Source organism: Belonocnema kinseyi, chromosome 6 (assembly GCF_010883055.1).
Source record: "Belonocnema kinseyi isolate 2016_QV_RU_SX_M_011 chromosome 6, B_treatae_v1, whole genome shotgun sequence".
Taxonomy (NCBI): domain Eukaryota; kingdom Metazoa; phylum Arthropoda; class Insecta; order Hymenoptera; family Cynipidae; genus Belonocnema; species Belonocnema kinseyi.
The window spans coordinates 7902531-7918899 of NC_046662.1; the positions used below are offsets into that span (position 1 = coordinate 7902531).

Consider the following 16369-nt stretch of genomic DNA (forward strand, 5'->3'; position numbering starts at 1 on the left):
CATTTTTTGAACGTTCCAACTTTTTTTATACATAAAATATCGGTCTCAAACTTTGAGAAATGCAAGAGCCGAAAGAAAACTACGTTTAAGTACAAATCTTAACAATAAAAGATGTAAAAAAATATATTTTAACAATCAATTCTATTGGAATCAGCCGGTAAGGTTGTACACGAAAATACGAACCCTGGCGGCCACTAGACGAGGCTCTAGAGGGTTCGTATTTTCGTGTACAACGTTATCGGCTGATGCCGATGAAATTGATATTTGAAATTTTTTTTTACATCTTTTATTATTAAGATTTGTACTTAAACGTAGTTTTCTTTCGGCTCTTGCATTTCTCAAAGTTTGAGACTGATATTTTATGTATAAAAAAAGTTGGAACGTTCAAAAAATGTCGAGGTTCAGAAAAAAGATAAAATAATTTTCAGTAAAGTTCCCACCGAAATGCAGTACCTAAACGTACTTTATTCTACTCTAATACATTTTCCAAAGTTTCAGCTCGATCTTTTATTTATAAAAAAAGTTCTTAGGTTTAAAAAAGCATTCAGTGAACTGAAAAAGTGAGGTCGGTAATATAGGTATTTAGCTGTGTCACATGCCCTTAACTCTAAAGTTTTTGACGTTGTCGAGAAAAATTATCGTAATTTTAAAGGAATGGTGTCCAGAGGATGGTCCTCCTCAAGGTTACGGCTCTTTTCATGAACAGTATTGGCTAAATGGACAATTAATTGCCGTTGGTGTTATAGACATTTTACCTTCATGCGTTTCCAGTGTATACTTCTTCTATGATCCCACATATTCTCATCTCTCTCTTGGTACATTCAGGTAAGTTTCATATTTTCTCGTTGACCGAGAAAAAAACCCTGGAAATTACTGGAAATTTAATTTTAAAACAGGGAATTCATTATTGTTATAATTTTTTTCAATTTGGAAAAGTGTTTTCTACTATATTTACAGTCGTAGGGTATATAATTGTGTTTTTTTGGTTACGAATTAATTTACTTATTTAAAAAAATCAACTACTTGGTTAAAAAATAAACTCATTTATTAAAAATTTAATTTTTTGTCGAAGCTTCATCATTTTAATTGAAAATTCATCTCTGAAAATGTAACTACTTTGTTGAAAATCAATTTTTTTATCTAAAAATTTAACTATCCTAGTAGAAATTTGAACTATTTTGTTGAAAATACGATTTCTGCGGGAAGAATTAGATTTTTAAGAGAAAATTAAATACATACAGGGTGGCCGATGAACCGGGAAACCGGAAAATGACAGTGAATTTATTTCTTTACCGGGAATTTAACAAATTTTCGAAAGAATAATCTTTCCAACTTCGATTTTAACAGTTTTTAAAAAATAATTAGTTGAATTGATATCTTTTTAAATTATGATATCATTCAGTTTATAATGCGTAATTCGAAAATCTTTTACCTGAAAAATTCTCTATTTTAGATTTTTATTTTTAAGCTTATATTTTTAATTTAAAGAATTTTAACGTGCAGTCCTGAAGACTTAAAAAATTTTAAATTAAAAACGTTTAAAGTTGCACATTTTTTATAAAAAACAGTTTTATGTTATCAACTGTAATAATAAATAAATAATTTTAAAAATGGATCGGTTCTTTAAGTATTAAAAAGTGTAAAATAATTGATTTGATAAAACGTTTTTAAATCCGTTGAAAGTTAAAGAATATCCAGATTCGTAATTAATTCGCAATTAAAGGCTTTTATTAAATTAAAAATATTGTTTCAGTCTGAATTATTCCATTTTTAACCCATTTAATTAAAAAAAAAATTTTATTAAGAAAAACGATAATTATTTAATATTTAGCAATATTTTACTGATAATTTAAGACGAGTAAATTGAAGCCAAATGTTTGACTTTTAAACATATTTTAAACTGAGTAAAATTTGCCCTACAATTTTTAGAAAATCTTAAAAATTAAAAAAAAATTCTTCAATTCTTCCTGGGTCGTTTTTAATAATATTGGAGTTCTCTTAAAATCTTTTTGAATATTCTGTTCAAATAATTTTTGAAAGTGAAGAATCATTTTCAATTTTCCCAGGAATTTTAAGAAAATGTTTTTTATTCGTTTGGATCCTTTCACAATTCCTAAAAAGCCTCTAAATATTTTGAAAATTGCACAAATCTAAATTTTGTTTTAAATTAGGTTGTGAATATTTGCACCGAAATTTCGATACGAATAATCAAATTTTTTCGGAAAACACACTTCGTTAAAATTATTTGCAATTATTTCAAGTTCCAAATTAATTTTTAATCTTTTTGAATCTTCTAAATATCTCTTAAAATTACTCTAATGGTTTATAAATATAATAAGTGTTCAATTGTTATTTAGAAATCCAAATGTTAAGTAAATTTCTGTTAATTCGCAGGATTTTCTAAAATTTGTAGGACAAATTGAATTAAATTTTAAAGTTATTGAGAAGTTTTGAAAAAACGTAAAACTACTTCTAGATTTCTCAAGATTTTAAAATAAAAATAATTTAAATTCAAATTTAAGAACTTTTAAGTTAAAAAAATGTAAATTTAAAAATATTTATTCGCCTAAAATAACTGAATAATATATTGTTTACTATTTTCAAAGCTCGTTGATTTATTCTTTAATTTAGAGTATTGAACATGTTAACCTGGATTTATATTTTTGGAACCTAATCTAAATCTTTGAACTCTATAACTTATAAATCTTAAAAATTCTGAATTTTGCAGTGTAAATTCATTAAACTTGAAATTATTCAGTTGAAAAGTTTTAGTACCTTTCAGTTTATTCTTGTAAATTATTGAACAATTCAATAGAAAATTTGTGAATTTAAAAACTTTTAAACTTAAAGTTTAAAAGTTCAAGAGTTCCACTTTGAATGCTTTAGTTTGTTGTTTATTTTGTATTACTTATACTTTTACTGTTTATTTTTATATTTCGATTTTTCACATTTTATTGACCGGGAAAAATATTTGCGAAATGGGGAAATGACTGGGAATTTTGTTCTTTGATTAAAACGGTCACATTGTTTTTTTTAACAAATGTAAAAATTTTAAGTTTTTATCTGAAAACGGTTTTATTTCGCTTATGAAAATTGTATGTTAAAAGTATTGTAAGATTAAAATGCAGGTATTTGAATATTAATGTTCAAGGAAAATAAAAAATTGGTTAAGGAAAAATCTGGTGTCTTGAAAATTAAGCTCTGATACCCTGCTTAATTCTACTAGCAATAATTAGCAAAAAATTGCAGGAAAGGAAATTTTACGTGCGTTTGTTAAAAAATGGTCGAGTGTTCGATAGTTTTTTCGAAGCAAGCTAAACAAATATTTTGAACACAAAATGGACTCAAAAAATTGCCAAAGAAAAGGCGCTACTTTTGTTTAAGAATCGAAGTATTATAACTGATTTCCTATCAAATAAAAAAAAAACAGTTTTTATGAAAAATATTAAAATTCACAAAAAAAGAATTCATTTAAACTATGTTTTTTGCAATTGAATTTTTTCTGACCTTCGCTTGTTATCAATTTTTTGAAAAACGATTGCATTTTAATAAATGACGGCTTATTTTTTCCGAGAAAACATTCTCTACAGCTCTACAGATTCCAATTTTAAAAATAGATAAAACATCTTAAAATATAATTATTTGTTTCGAAAATTGTTTCTTAAAAAAAATTGTGCTAACTAACCAGAAGCCATGGAAAAATTTACTTTCAAAATTGGAAACATTAGAGTTGTAAAGAATATTTTTCCGAAAAAAATAAGCAGTCATTTATTAAAATGCATTCATTTTTTCAAAATTGTTAAGAAGCGGCGGTCAGAAAAAGTTGAATTGCAAAAACATGGTTGAAATAATGTTTTGTTGTTGTTGTTGTGAATTTTAACATTTTCCATGGAAAATCATGTTTTTTATTTGGAATCACATCAGTTACAATATTTTTATTTTTAAAATCACAGAAAAACTATTTTTTTTTTCTTCAGATATCTGACTTTTGGCACGACAACTTCCTTATTGTAATATTTTGCTTAAATTTCAGCTCGTTGCGTGAAGTATTTTTAACAAGACAATTAAACAGAACGGCGCCGAATCTCAAGTATTATTACATGGGATTTTACATACACATTTGTCCGAAAATGAGGTACAAAGCCCGAATGACACCGTCCAAGCTTCTTTGTCCGGAGACGTACGCGTTTTGTGACATTGATAAATGTTTGCCGAAATTAGATGCTCACAAGTACAGCAGACTCAATGACGATATCGATGCAATTGACGAAGATGGGGTTGTCAACACAGAGGAGGTAATGTAATTCAAATATAATGTACGAGGGGTGTTCAACAAGTAAGTTTCCCTGCTCCGGGAAAAAAACAAAACACAATTTTTAGGTTAAAGTAACATATGTATTTATTGTTTGACTTATAAACTATTTTTCTACATAGTCCCCTTGGACTTGAATACATTTTTTATATCTTTTCTCAAGCTTTGACAAACCTTGTTTATAAAAATCCGTGCCCTGTTTTTTAAAGAATAATTTAACAAAGTCTTTCACTTCATCATTTGAATTGAAGTGATGGCCACCCAAACTTTCCTTTAGCTTAGGAAAAAGAAAAAAGTCACTTGGTGCGAGATTTGGAGAGTAGGGTGGGTGATCAAAAATTTTCCATTTGAATTTTTCCCGTAAGGTTTGTGTTTTTTTTTTTTTTTTTGCTGAATGAGGCCGTTTATTGTCGTGAAAAAGCAACACTTTTCTCGATAATTTTCCAGGACGCTTTCGTTTAATGGCACACTCATGCATTTGTCACCATAAATATGCACTAATTCAGTGTGAATTTCATTGCCATTAAGCCCTTTTGCAGTTAAAAAGCGAATAGCTACACGCAACTCACAAGTGGACACGTTTTTCACAGGTAGCTCCATGGTTTCCGAGCCGATACGGATGAAAAAAATTTTTTCGGCAGCTAAGACCGGTTCCGCTCTTATCGGTATATTCTAAACTAAAACTATGTTCGGTCCCAGCTCGCTAGATGGCGCTGGGGCAAAACGGCCGACTAGGGAAACTTACTTTTTGAACACCCCTCGTATTTATAGTTTAGGGGACATTCATAAAGAGGGTGGAAATAATTTTTAATTAATTTAATTTAATTTTTGTGATTAAAACTATTTTTTTGGTGACTCTACTGGGAAATCGGGAATTTTATTGACTGAGAAAAAACCAGGAATTTACTTCTGATCGCAGAAAATTTAAAGTTTTAATAATATTTTTGTAATTTTCGACAATTTAGAAAAGTGATTTCTACGTTATCAACAATTGCAGGCCATATGAGTGAAAAAGATTATCGTTTTTATTTTAGGAGAGGGAGTTTCAATAAAGAAATTTAATTTCCCTCGGAAAATGGAATTTTTGACATTGAGCGGGAATTAAAAAAATATATATCACTCGGATTTAAAAGAGAGGAATTTAAAAAAATTCCGTTTGGATGTGAAAATTTGTCCTAATTTAAAAGTTCCTTTTCCTAAAGTTTAGAAAAAGAAAGTATGTAAACTTCTGAATTATAATTTTTTTTACATTTATCATTAGAAATTTAACTCTTTTTTTGCAAATTTAACAGTGTGCGGTTAAAAGTTAAACTCTTTTCTCGAAAGATTAATTATTTTAATTGAAAATTCATTTCTTTTTTAAGAATGTAACTACTTTGTTGCAAATGAATTTTTTAACTACAAATTTTAATATTCCAGTAGAAAATTGAACTATTTTGGTGGAAAATTGACCTTTTATAGTTGAAAATGCAACAATTTGGATGTACAAACTTTCTTTTTTTCTTTGGATATTTACAACTTTATTTGAAAATTCATCATTTTGTTTGAAAATGTAACTATTTTGTTGAAATTAAGTTTTTTTTTTGGTTGAAAGTAATTTTTTTTTTTAACTGAAAATTTAACTTACTCCAATTTAATATTTTATAATTGTTTTTTAAAATTCATCTGTATGGTTAAACTTTATTTTTTAAAGCTTGAAATTCAATTAATCAACTTTTATTTTACAGATCATCTTTTTTAGTAAAAAGGCATTTTTTTGTTTAAAAATTCAACTGTTTCAGTTGAAAATTCATTGTTTTAGTTAGAAATTATTATGTTTGGTTTAAAAATAATTTTTTTAATTGAAAATATTACTTTTCGATTTACGGTTGAAAATTTGTCTTTTATTAAAAATTCAACTATTTCGTTAAAAATTCATGTATTTTGTTGAAAAATTTTATTTTGTTAAAAAATCGAGTTTTTTTGTAGAAAATGATTTTTTTCTTTGAAAGTTAATCTCAATTTTGATTGAAAATTCAAGAATTCGAGTTAAATATTCATAATTTGAGTTGAAAATTGATCTTTTAGGCTTAAAACAGAATTACTTGGTTAAAAAATAAACTTCTTTGTTGAAAATGACTTTTTTTATGGAAGATTTATCATTTTAATTAAAAATGAATTTTTTTTTTAATTGAACTGTTTGATTGAACAGTAGATTTTCTTTGGATGAAAAGGAGTTTTTTTACAGAAACTTTTTTTTTAAACTCAGGTGATTTTTGAAAAATTAATCTTATTGATTGAAAATGCATCTTTTTTGTAGGTATACAATTGATCTATTTCAGTTGTGGATTCATTATTTGAGTTGAAAATGTATTAGTTTACTTAAAAATTAATTTTTTCAAATAAAAAATTTAACTGTTCCATTTTAAGTTGAAAATGAACCTTTTCTAATTCAAAAATTAACAATTTGGATGTAAATTTCTCTTTTTTAATTGAAAATTCATTTATTTCGTTGAAAATTCATCTTTTAGGCTTCAAAGGCTATTTGATTAAAAACCTGTTTTTTCTTTGAATGAAAAGGAATTTTAAAACCGAAAATGTAATTGTTTTTCTTAAAGTCCATTTTTTGTTGCTAAAAATTACATTTTTTAATGGAAAATTCAACTATTTCATTTTTGGTTGAAATTGTGTCTTTTTTGGATGAAAATTTAACTATTTGGTTCAAAATTGATATTTTTTATTTAAAAATTATACTATTTTTTTTTAATTCATGTAATTTGTGGACAAATTCGTCCTTTTTGTAGAAATTTAATCTTATTGATTGAAAATTCTTCTTTTGATAGATTTAAAATTCAACTACTACTTAGTTGAATATTCATTATTTTAATTTATTTAATTTAGTTTCTAAATAGTTTTAACTTACAAATAATTTTAAAAATAAATTGTAATTATAATTATTATTAACTAATTATTATTACAATTAATAATTAAAAATAAATTTTTAAATTAAAAAAATTTCAATTAAGTTTATTAAATTTTTTTAAGTTTATTTAGTTATTTAACCGTTCCACTTTAAGTTAAAAATAGACCTTTTCTAATTCAAAAATTAACAATTTGGATGTAAATTTGTCTTTTTTAATTGAAAATTCATTTTCCTTTCTTTGAAAGTTAATCTCATGTTTAAAAATTCTTCTTTTTGGTTGAAAATTTAATTATTCCAGTTGAATATTCATTATATTAGTTGAAAATTTATCTTCTGGGTTCGAAATGAACTTACTTGGTAGAAAAATTATCTGTTATGTGAAAAATTAATTTTTTTGCTGAAGATGTACCATTTTAATTAAAAATTCATTTATATTATTGAAATACAAGCTATTTGATTAAAAACTTGTTTTTTCTTTTGGGGCAAATAATTTTTTTACCTAAAATTCAACTATTTTATTGAAAATTTGTTTCTCTTTTTTTATTGAAAATTATTTTGTTCTTTAAATTAAAAGTGTTACTATTATTCCTGTTGAATATTCCATCACTTTAGTTGAAAATTCATTTCTTTGGTCATCACTAAAGATAAAAATTAATTTTTTTACTGAAAATATAACTATTCCATTTACTGTTAAAAATCGATTTTTTTTAGTTTAAAATTCAACTATTTCGTTAAAATTGATTTTTTGTTGGAAAATTCATAATTTTAATGTAAAAATTCATGTCTTTGGTTGAAATATGAGGTATTTTATTAAAAACTTGTTTTCTCTGTTAATAAAAGGATTTTTTTTTGCTGAAAATTTAACTTTTTCGTTGACAATGTGTTTCTTTTTTGATTGAAAATTATTACGTTTTTAACACTGAAAATGTAACTATTATTACAGTTAAATATTCTATAATTTTAGATAAAAATTCATCTCTTTGATTGAACATTCATTTTTTGACTAAAAATTTATTTATTCAATTTCTTGTTGAAACATCATCTTTTTTAGTTAAAAATGTTAGTTGAAAATTCATCACTTTCTTTGAAAATTCTTCTGTCTGGTTGCACATTATATTTTCTGAACTTAAAATTTAATTCTTTAAGTTTTGATTCGCAACTTATCTTTTTCGGTAAAAATTAATTTAATCCTTTTATTTTGAATATTCATCAGTTAGGCAGAAAATTAAACTATTGTATCGAAAATCCGTTTCTTTTTTGTTCAACATTATTTTTTTAAACTAAAAGTTGAACTAATCCACTTTTCGTTGGAAATTTATATCTTTTAGTGGAAAATTGAAGTATCTGTTTCAAAATTAATTTATTTTAAATTTTTTGCTCTGTTGTCGTAAAGTATATTTAGAATGAACCTCATGGATTAAAATAAAGTTTTTCCTTCAGCGGCAGTTTTGAATATGTTACTTTTTGTTGACCGGAAAAATTAAAAAACTTCACCGAGACTCCTGATTTTCTGATTTTTGGTGCTTATCCTGATTTTTCATTTTCGAAGACAAAAATTTTCTTTTTTATTAAACGAATCTGGATTTATTTTACAATTTTCAAGGGTACAGTCTCATTTTGACTGTCAATTCAATTTCAAATATTGCGCATGTATGGAATTTTACTAATATTTAAACATAAAGGAAAATATAGAATCGCCCAAAAAAGTCGGAAGTTCTGAAAAGTGTTTACTAAAATAACTAACACATTGTACAGAGTGTACTACATAATTGAAATAAAAATTTTCTCGGAAAAGTTATTTTTTATAATTTATAAACATGGGGAATGAACATAAAATTTTATTACGGTATTTAAAAATTCAATAATTTTGTTAAAAACAAAAAAGTATGTATTTTTTTGTGAAAATTCAATTGTGTTGTGGAAATTTTGTCTTTTTGGGTTGAAAATTCATATTTTCAGTTTGAAAATTCAACTGTTTGGTCGAAACTTCGGCTTTTTTACATGAAAATTTCACAGTTTGGATGCAATTTTTTTTTTTCATTGTCGACTGAAAAATCATTCCTGGTGAAGGATTCGTATTTTTGGTTTAAAAATTTATCTGTTGTCATTATAGAAATTTCATCTTTTTGGCTAAAAATGCAACTGTTTGGTTGAAAATGAATATTTATTGATTTATTGACCATTCGTCTGCTTTGGTTAAATTCAACTGTTTTTGGTTTCAAATAAAAATCTTTTTTTATAGAAATAGCAACTATGACATTTTTAGTTGAAAACCCAACTACTTGTTTAGTTGATAATCTCTTTAAAAATTCTTTTTTTTTATGTTTCATCATTTTAATTTAGAAATTTTTTTTTTTGTTCCAAGATTTAACTATTTTGTTGAAAATTCGTCAAATTTGTTTGAATTCAACTGTTTTTGGTTTCAAATTAAAATCTTTTTTAGGTTGAAATATCAACTCTAACATTTGAAATTCAACTGCTTAGTTGAAAATGGGACTACTTTCTTGAAAATTCATCTTTTTTGTTGATGATTCCCCATTTTTATTGAAAAACCTTTTTTTTTGTGTTGAACATTTAACTATTTTTTTTGAAAATTATTCTTCTTTGATTGAATTCACATGGTTTTGATTTCAAATTAAAATCTTTTTTTGGTTTAAATATCAACTATTACATTTAAAATTCAAGTAGTTAGTTGAAAATGATAATAAGTATATTAAAAAAAGTAATAATTCATATTCATTTAAAATTAAAAACAGCAGAATTGAACCAAAAAGGACGAATTTTCAACCAAGCAGTTGAATTTTTAACCACAAAATATATGAGCTTTCTACAAAACAGTTGAATTTGTAACCAAATAGTTCAATTTTTAATTAAAAAGATGAATGTTCATAACAGAAAATTAATTTTTTACTAAAAAAAAAAAAATGAATTCTCACAAAATACCAAAATTTTTAACCAAATAGTTGGATTTTCAACCAAGAAGAGTAATTTTCTAAAATAAAAAATTTTGAACAAAATAAATTTTCAACCAAATAGTTTGAAAAATGGATGTAATGATGGTCCAAATTTTATTTGATTAATTTTCAGTTTATATTATTTTCATTTCTAAATTTTGTTAACTTAATTATTGAATTTTTAACAAAAAATTGATTAGTTAAATTTTCATTTAAGATAATTAATTTTCAAACAAAAAACAAATTTTCTACAAAACAGTTATATTTTTTACCCGAGAATATAAATTTTCAACCAAAAATTAATTTTCAACCAATCAGTTGAATTTTCAACAAAATGATTAAATTTGCAATTAAAGAAATTAATTCTTAGCAACAACAAAACGTACTTTAACCCAAAAATAAACTTTTAATTTGAATTTTCAACCTAAAAAGATAAAGCTTAAAAAATATATTAGTTCATATTTCAGTAAAGTAAGATTTAAAAAAAAAATATAAAATAGTTTGATTTACCAAACAAAATGAACTTTCAACAAAATACTTAAATCCTCATATAAAACAGATAATTTTCAACGAAACAGTTGCATTTCTGCTCCCAAAAAAATAGATTTTTTACTAAAAAGGACAAATTTTTAACGAACATCATTAACTTTCAAACAAATACGAAAATCGTCTACCAACCTGATGAATTTTCGAGACAAAAAGACAAATTTTCTACACAAAGGTTGACTTTTCAACAAAAAACTTAATTGAATTAATTGAATTTTTGTCCAAAAAACGTTTTTGGATAAAGAAATATTTACAAATTAATATTTGAATAAATAATAATTAATATAATATAATTATAAATTATTAAATAAATTTTATTAATATTTTACAAAAATAAATAAAATTTAAAACTTAACAGATGAATTTTCGAGAAAATAGTTGAGTTTACAACCAAAAAAAGTTTATTAGTCAAGGGAAGAAAATCTAAAATTGTTAAATTATCAAGGCAAAAAGAAGAATTTTCCAAAAAATAGTTGAATTTTAAACCAGAAAGTATTGGTTTTTAACCATATTGTTGAATTCACAACAAATTAATTTCATTTGAATTTTCAATCAAAACATTTATTAATCAATAAAGAGAAAAATTTCAATTAAATTGTCGAATTTTCAAGCCAAAAAGACGAATTTTCAGCAAGGCACGTTAATTTTCAACCAAGAAGGATGACTTTCTAAGAAACTTGTTGATTTTCTAACGAGATAATTAAAATCTGAACCAAATAATAAAATTTGTAACCGAAAAGGGTGAGTTAAGACTAAATAGAAATGACCCGCATAATTCACAGACTAAATAATAACATTTTAAATAAATATTAAAGTTCGTTTTGAATACTTTTTAAATATTAAGTTAGAAAACTAGAAATTTTGCTTAAAAAATTATATTCTATAATTATTGATACATGCATTTTCTATAAGATTGATTTGTTAAAAATATTACGTAACAGCATTGATTAATTCAAGTTTACTTAAAAAAATCTTTTGGTAGGTTTTAGTTTTATATCGAGAACGAGCGATGACATATGGAACGTACAAGCGTCGAATGTGGCTGGTTAATGATGAAGATGAAATTCGAGAATATGCTACCCTAGTTGGAATGAAGTGTGCTAAAAGCATTCTTTTGTATCGTAGTTGTGCAGTATGATTATAATAATAATTTAGTGATATTTTAAAGTTAAAGCAGTTTCTTGTAGTCCGAGGCTAAGAAATAAATGTTAAATATGAAAATATTAGAATTTCGTTTTACGTTTGTTTTAAAGTGGAATTATTAATGAAATGATGCAGTTCGCCATCTCTCAACAGACGATCTTCTTTCGTAAGTACTGAAACTTTTATAAATATATATTTTAATGAAACTAGAATTAGCACAAGTTAATAGTATTACCGACAGAGCGACATTTTGGAAAGATGTAAGAGTGTTTGTGCTCGCGGAATATCTTTCCCGGCGTCAATACGGTTGTGGCTATTAAATAACAGGACTGATTTTTTTGCCGCTTACCTGGAGCTGCGAGAATAATGGGCAGGATGGGATATTGATCTGTGTTTCTTCCCCTTCAACCCCTCAAAATTTCAAAGTTCTGCGATCCTTAGTACGGCTGTATAGTTTGTTCAAAATAGACCGTGTACCTGCGCTCCGTCGGAATTATGTTGAATGTGAAATTGGAACAACGCGTCAACGTGAAATTCATCATGAAATTGTTGAAAACCGGCTACGGAAACTTACGATTTGTAAAGGATTGTTTTTGGGGGAAAGTGATTGAAGACGATCCCCGTCCTGGTCGTCCTCGTGCATCGAAAACAGGCGGTAACGTGGACAAATTTCGTGACATTATTTTAAAAAATCGATATCTGAGCACTCGAGCATTTGTTGAATTGGTGAACATAGATAAAGAAACTGTTGGACAAATTTTACAGGAAAATATGCAAATGAAAAGAGTCTGTGATAAGATGATGCAGAAATGACGAATTGTGGTTTCTTCAATATGATCCTGAATTTAAGCACTTACCTATACATTGGAAGAGTCCCAGTTCATCGAGACAAAAGAAAGCATAGATGAGAAAGTCCAGATTCAAAGTAATGATAATAGATTTGATGCTTTCACGATGATTTATTATGATAAAAAGGAGGTTTTTCGAGCTTCCATCGTGTGTAAAACTACGTATCTTGCCGATGTTTCGTGAACATTGCAGTCCACTTCCTCACGGCTAATCTGATACTTTGGTTCACACGATGGGGCGCTCTGGCCAATCACATGCATCGTAGAGAGTATATATAAGAAGAGCTTAACCTAAATCCTCAGTATCAGGTTAGCCCTGAAGACGGGAACTGCAATGTTCATTAAAAAGTTGGAAAGATTCGTAGTTCTGCACACAATTGAAACCCTAAACATCTCCTTTTCATCAAAGCAATGAGGATTGGTTTTTTCGATATCCGAGGAATTGTTGACATCAAATGGGTACCTGAAGGTCGAACTGTTAACCAGGTATATTGTAAAGAGATTCTGATAACCCTTCGTGAACGTGTAAGGAAAAGACCCGAAATGTGGAAAAAGCTCATGAATTCTTCACCAGGACACACGTGTCAGCATATAAAGCGATGTCTGCTCAGCTGTTTTTGGCGACAAAAATGTCTGTATTGGAACATCCGCTGTAGTCGCTTACTGTAGCCCCCTGTGTGAGTTTTTTCTGTTCCTGAAGATTAAATCTGGACTAAAAGGAACCAGTTTCGGGTCCGTTGTTGCAGTTAAGGAAAAGCGATGCAGCTCATATACGACCTTTCAGAAAAGAACTTTCAACATTGCTTCCAACAGTTGATTATTCGTATGGAGCGGTATGAGAATCGGGAAGGGAATGATGTCTCCATTGAGTAATTTGTAAAAAAAAATTATGGAGCATCAGTCCAGTTATTTAGAAGCCACACCTCGTAAGTAAAAAACCACTGGAAGACTTGTGAACTCAGTGAATAAAGGACAGTGGTCGTGTGATTTGTCCGCCTCGCCACTCATTGGATGTTTGACGATGGTACCGTCCCGGCTGGGACCAGACATCATATGTACATACAAAACATGAAAAAGAATTCAGTCATCAATATTTGAAGTTTTGGCTCAAGGAACATGGTCTGAAGTTCTCAGCCTATGCTTCATTTGAAAAAATGCGAGGGGCTGGTCACTGAGATTTCAGGTGACTCCCGGACTTACGAAAGAACCTGTGGAGGTCAGTAGGAATCTCTAAATTCTATTGCGTTGTTATTTAGTTAGTTTCAGTAAGTCTCAGTGCGTTACGAAAAGCCTTATATATCTTGAGTCATTCCGAGGGAGGTTTCTACAAAATCTTCGTTATTCCGGTGACAGTCATTATTAGTCTTACTTCCTGATTTCTGAGTGACCAGCCCCTCGAAAAGATGTTTCTAAACCGACAAAAAGGTTAGGTACATTGCTTCTATTCTTGTTGAAAGTTTAATATTTATATTTTTTTGGGTTTTCAAATTCTCTTGTACTTTCTACCCTTTTATTACTATTCATCTGGTACATTATCTGGTACATCAGCTGGTACATTGTTGTCATTCCATTTTTGAACATTTGCACTTCCTCCAAGAATAAAAATAATCGTGCTCAGAAAGCATATGCCTGCACCAATGCAAAAAATCGTTTGCCACTGTCCAATCTGAAAATAATTCGTTTTGTAATCGCATCTTGTAAGTTATAGTAATTTAATATAAGAAACTATAATACGCACTTCATGTGATGATCCTGCTATAGCCTCTACGAGAATAGGACCAATGAATGCAGACGTGGTTGCTACTGTATTCATGATGCCAAAGAGAAATCCTGCATAGTTTGGCGATAGATCTTGATTATTTGATAGGTTAGCTATTACTGCTGCTCCATTAAAACTAAGCGCCAAAGTGAGAAATGTGTTAGCCAGTACCAGCTGGTTATCACCTCGGTTGGTAACCACGTAACCCAAAAGTATCAAAAGAACTCCTGGCACTAAATGCGCTAAAATGTACAGAATTTAATCATAAAAAAACATGAGCTTGTATAGGGTAACGGAAGATATCAAAAGAGAGAATTCAACCCCTATTAATTATTATAATAAATCGTACAGAAAATCGTAGCAGTCTTTCTAAGTAATGTTAAGGACATCAATTTCTTTTTCTTAATTGTATCTCCTGCCCAACCAAAGAAAAACCCAAACAGCATTCGTCCTAACGGAGGTAATGCAGACATAAATCCGCCTTTTGTTAAATTAAATCCCAAGGCTTGAGTGAGATAGAGCATAATTGAATTTTGATAGAAGAATAAAAGAAACAGGTTTCCAAAGTGGCTGATTACTAGGCAGAGGAATGGTACTGACGTCAATATTTCTAACACTGGAGTTTCTTTCAGGGTATGTTGCCGAGATTGTCCACTGCTCGCCTGCGCTCTATAAAAAAATATTATTTCAGAACACCTATGATCACATCTGCATACAATAAACTATAATCCACAATGCTTAGTTTTGATTCTACATTTTCCTTTTAATATGTAATTTATCAATTTTCTTACTTTAAAATATATTCTTTCTCTTCATTTGTAATAAAGGGATGTTCTCCAGGTGAGTCGTATGCAAAAAGTGCCCATGCCGCAATCCATGCAAACATAAGTAAGGATGGTAAATACCACCCAGTTTCCCAATTAATGTATTCAGCAATCGCTGAGACCATTGGCATTGCAATAATTGTACCCAACGAACCACCTTGTAGGGACCAAACAAATCTGCTTCTTTCATTTGGCGGTGCCCATCTAGCCACCATAGTGTGACACGATGGAAATGTAGCTCCTCCTGCAAGTCCTACGATTATCCTCGATAAAATCAAAGCACCATAATGTGCTTGTGCCAAAATGGGTGACATCAAACATATAGTTGCTGATATAAGGGATGTCCAAAGAATCGCTCTTCGAGGACCGTACTTTAGAGCCATGATACCACCAAGTAAATTTCCTATGACATTTCCATAACCGTACGCAGCTATTACTTGTCCTATGTATTGTGATTACAATTAGAATTGTTTAAATGTATTTAAAATTAAAAATAATAAAAATATTCTTTTGGTGACTCCTACTCACCTCTCATATGATTTGACCAATAAAACGGTTCGCCAGAAAAAAAACTAAACGCTCTGTAAACATCTCTTCCATCTACTTTCGTGGTGTTAATCATAGAAATTGCTAAAATAGGCATCTGCAATCGACACACATAACTTGTGTAGCAAGCAGTGAAGAGCATGATGCAAATAATCGCTCTTGCTGGAATACATTCTATGAAAAAAAAAACATTTAAATTTTAGTGTCATATGAAAAAACTAGAAGATATTAACTTAAAAATATTTGAAGGTCTGTTGTTGAAAATTATGTTTTAGAGGAAACCAATATGAAACTATCACTAAAATATAGGACCGTTGATTATAAGGTTATAAAAAATTTAACCAACAAATATCGAATAGATACTATACATTTATAGGTTTCATTAAAAGACAAAAAAGGCATAGTAATAAAACCGCTGAATTACTGATATTAAGGGAAATATTGAAGATGCCACAAGACATTATAAATTGTAAAATGATTCCAAAAAGTACAATATACACAAAAAACTTGATTCTGAACTGCTGAACTATCCAGA

General features: G+C 28.0%; 3 protein-coding genes across 6 annotated transcripts in view; 2 read left to right on the forward strand and 1 right to left on the reverse strand.

Moving 5' to 3' along the window:
- Positions 1 to 11937, forward strand: part of LOC117174228 (arginyl-tRNA--protein transferase 1) — a 38003-nt gene extending 26066 nt beyond the window's left edge. For all 3 annotated transcript variants that reach the window (XM_033363102.1, XM_033363103.1, XM_033363105.1), the window contains exons 7-9: positions 653 to 825; positions 4034 to 4295; positions 11697 to 11937. In XM_033363102.1, the coding sequence (XP_033218993.1) occupies positions 653 to 825; positions 4034 to 4295; positions 11697 to 11852 (591 nt within the window). In that variant the 3' untranslated portion in view covers positions 11853 to 11937. The remainder of the gene's footprint in view (positions 1 to 652; positions 826 to 4033; positions 4296 to 11696) is intronic.
- A 415-nt stretch (positions 11938 to 12352) lies between these two features.
- LOC117174575 (protein GVQW3-like) lies at positions 12353 to 12670 on the forward strand. Its single transcript, XM_033363804.1, has one exon. It carries the CDS (start codon positions 12353 to 12355, stop codon positions 12668 to 12670), a length of 318 nt encoding a protein of 105 aa, XP_033219695.1.
- A 1536-nt stretch (positions 12671 to 14206) lies between these two features.
- Positions 14207 to 16369, reverse strand: LOC117174230 (sialin-like). Of its 2 annotated transcripts, none has more exons than XM_033363110.1 (6): positions 16259 to 16369; positions 15817 to 16008; positions 15256 to 15730; positions 14814 to 15133; positions 14444 to 14706; positions 14207 to 14371 (listed from the first exon to the last, which is right to left on the reverse strand). In XM_033363110.1, the coding sequence occupies exons 1-6, from the start codon at positions 16293 to 16295 to the stop codon at positions 14222 to 14224; spliced, it is 1437 nt and encodes a 478-aa protein (XP_033219001.1). In that variant the 5' UTR covers positions 16296 to 16369; the 3' UTR covers positions 14207 to 14221. The 2 variants fall into 2 exon arrangements, with proteins under 2 accessions (XP_033219001.1, XP_033219002.1); XM_033363111.1 differs by having other exon boundaries at positions 16203 to 16311.

Excerpts from the sequence above, each read along its gene's own strand:
- LOC117174230 (XM_033363110.1), bottom strand. The coding sequence starts at position 16,295 with ATGTCTTGTGGCATCTTCAATATTTCCCTTAATATCA. Across the intron at positions 16,009-16,258 it reads CAATATTTCCCTTAATATCA|AATGTATTCCAGCAAGAGCG; the intron begins GTAATTCAGCGG and ends TTTTTTTCATAG. Across the intron at positions 14,707-14,813 it reads AAAGACTGCTACGATTTTCT|CGCATTTAGTGCCAGGAGTT; the intron begins GTACGATTTATT and ends TGTACATTTTAG.
- LOC117174575 (XM_033363804.1), top strand. The coding sequence starts at position 12,353 with ATGTTGAATGTGAAATTGGAACAACGCGTCAACGTGAAATTCATCATG.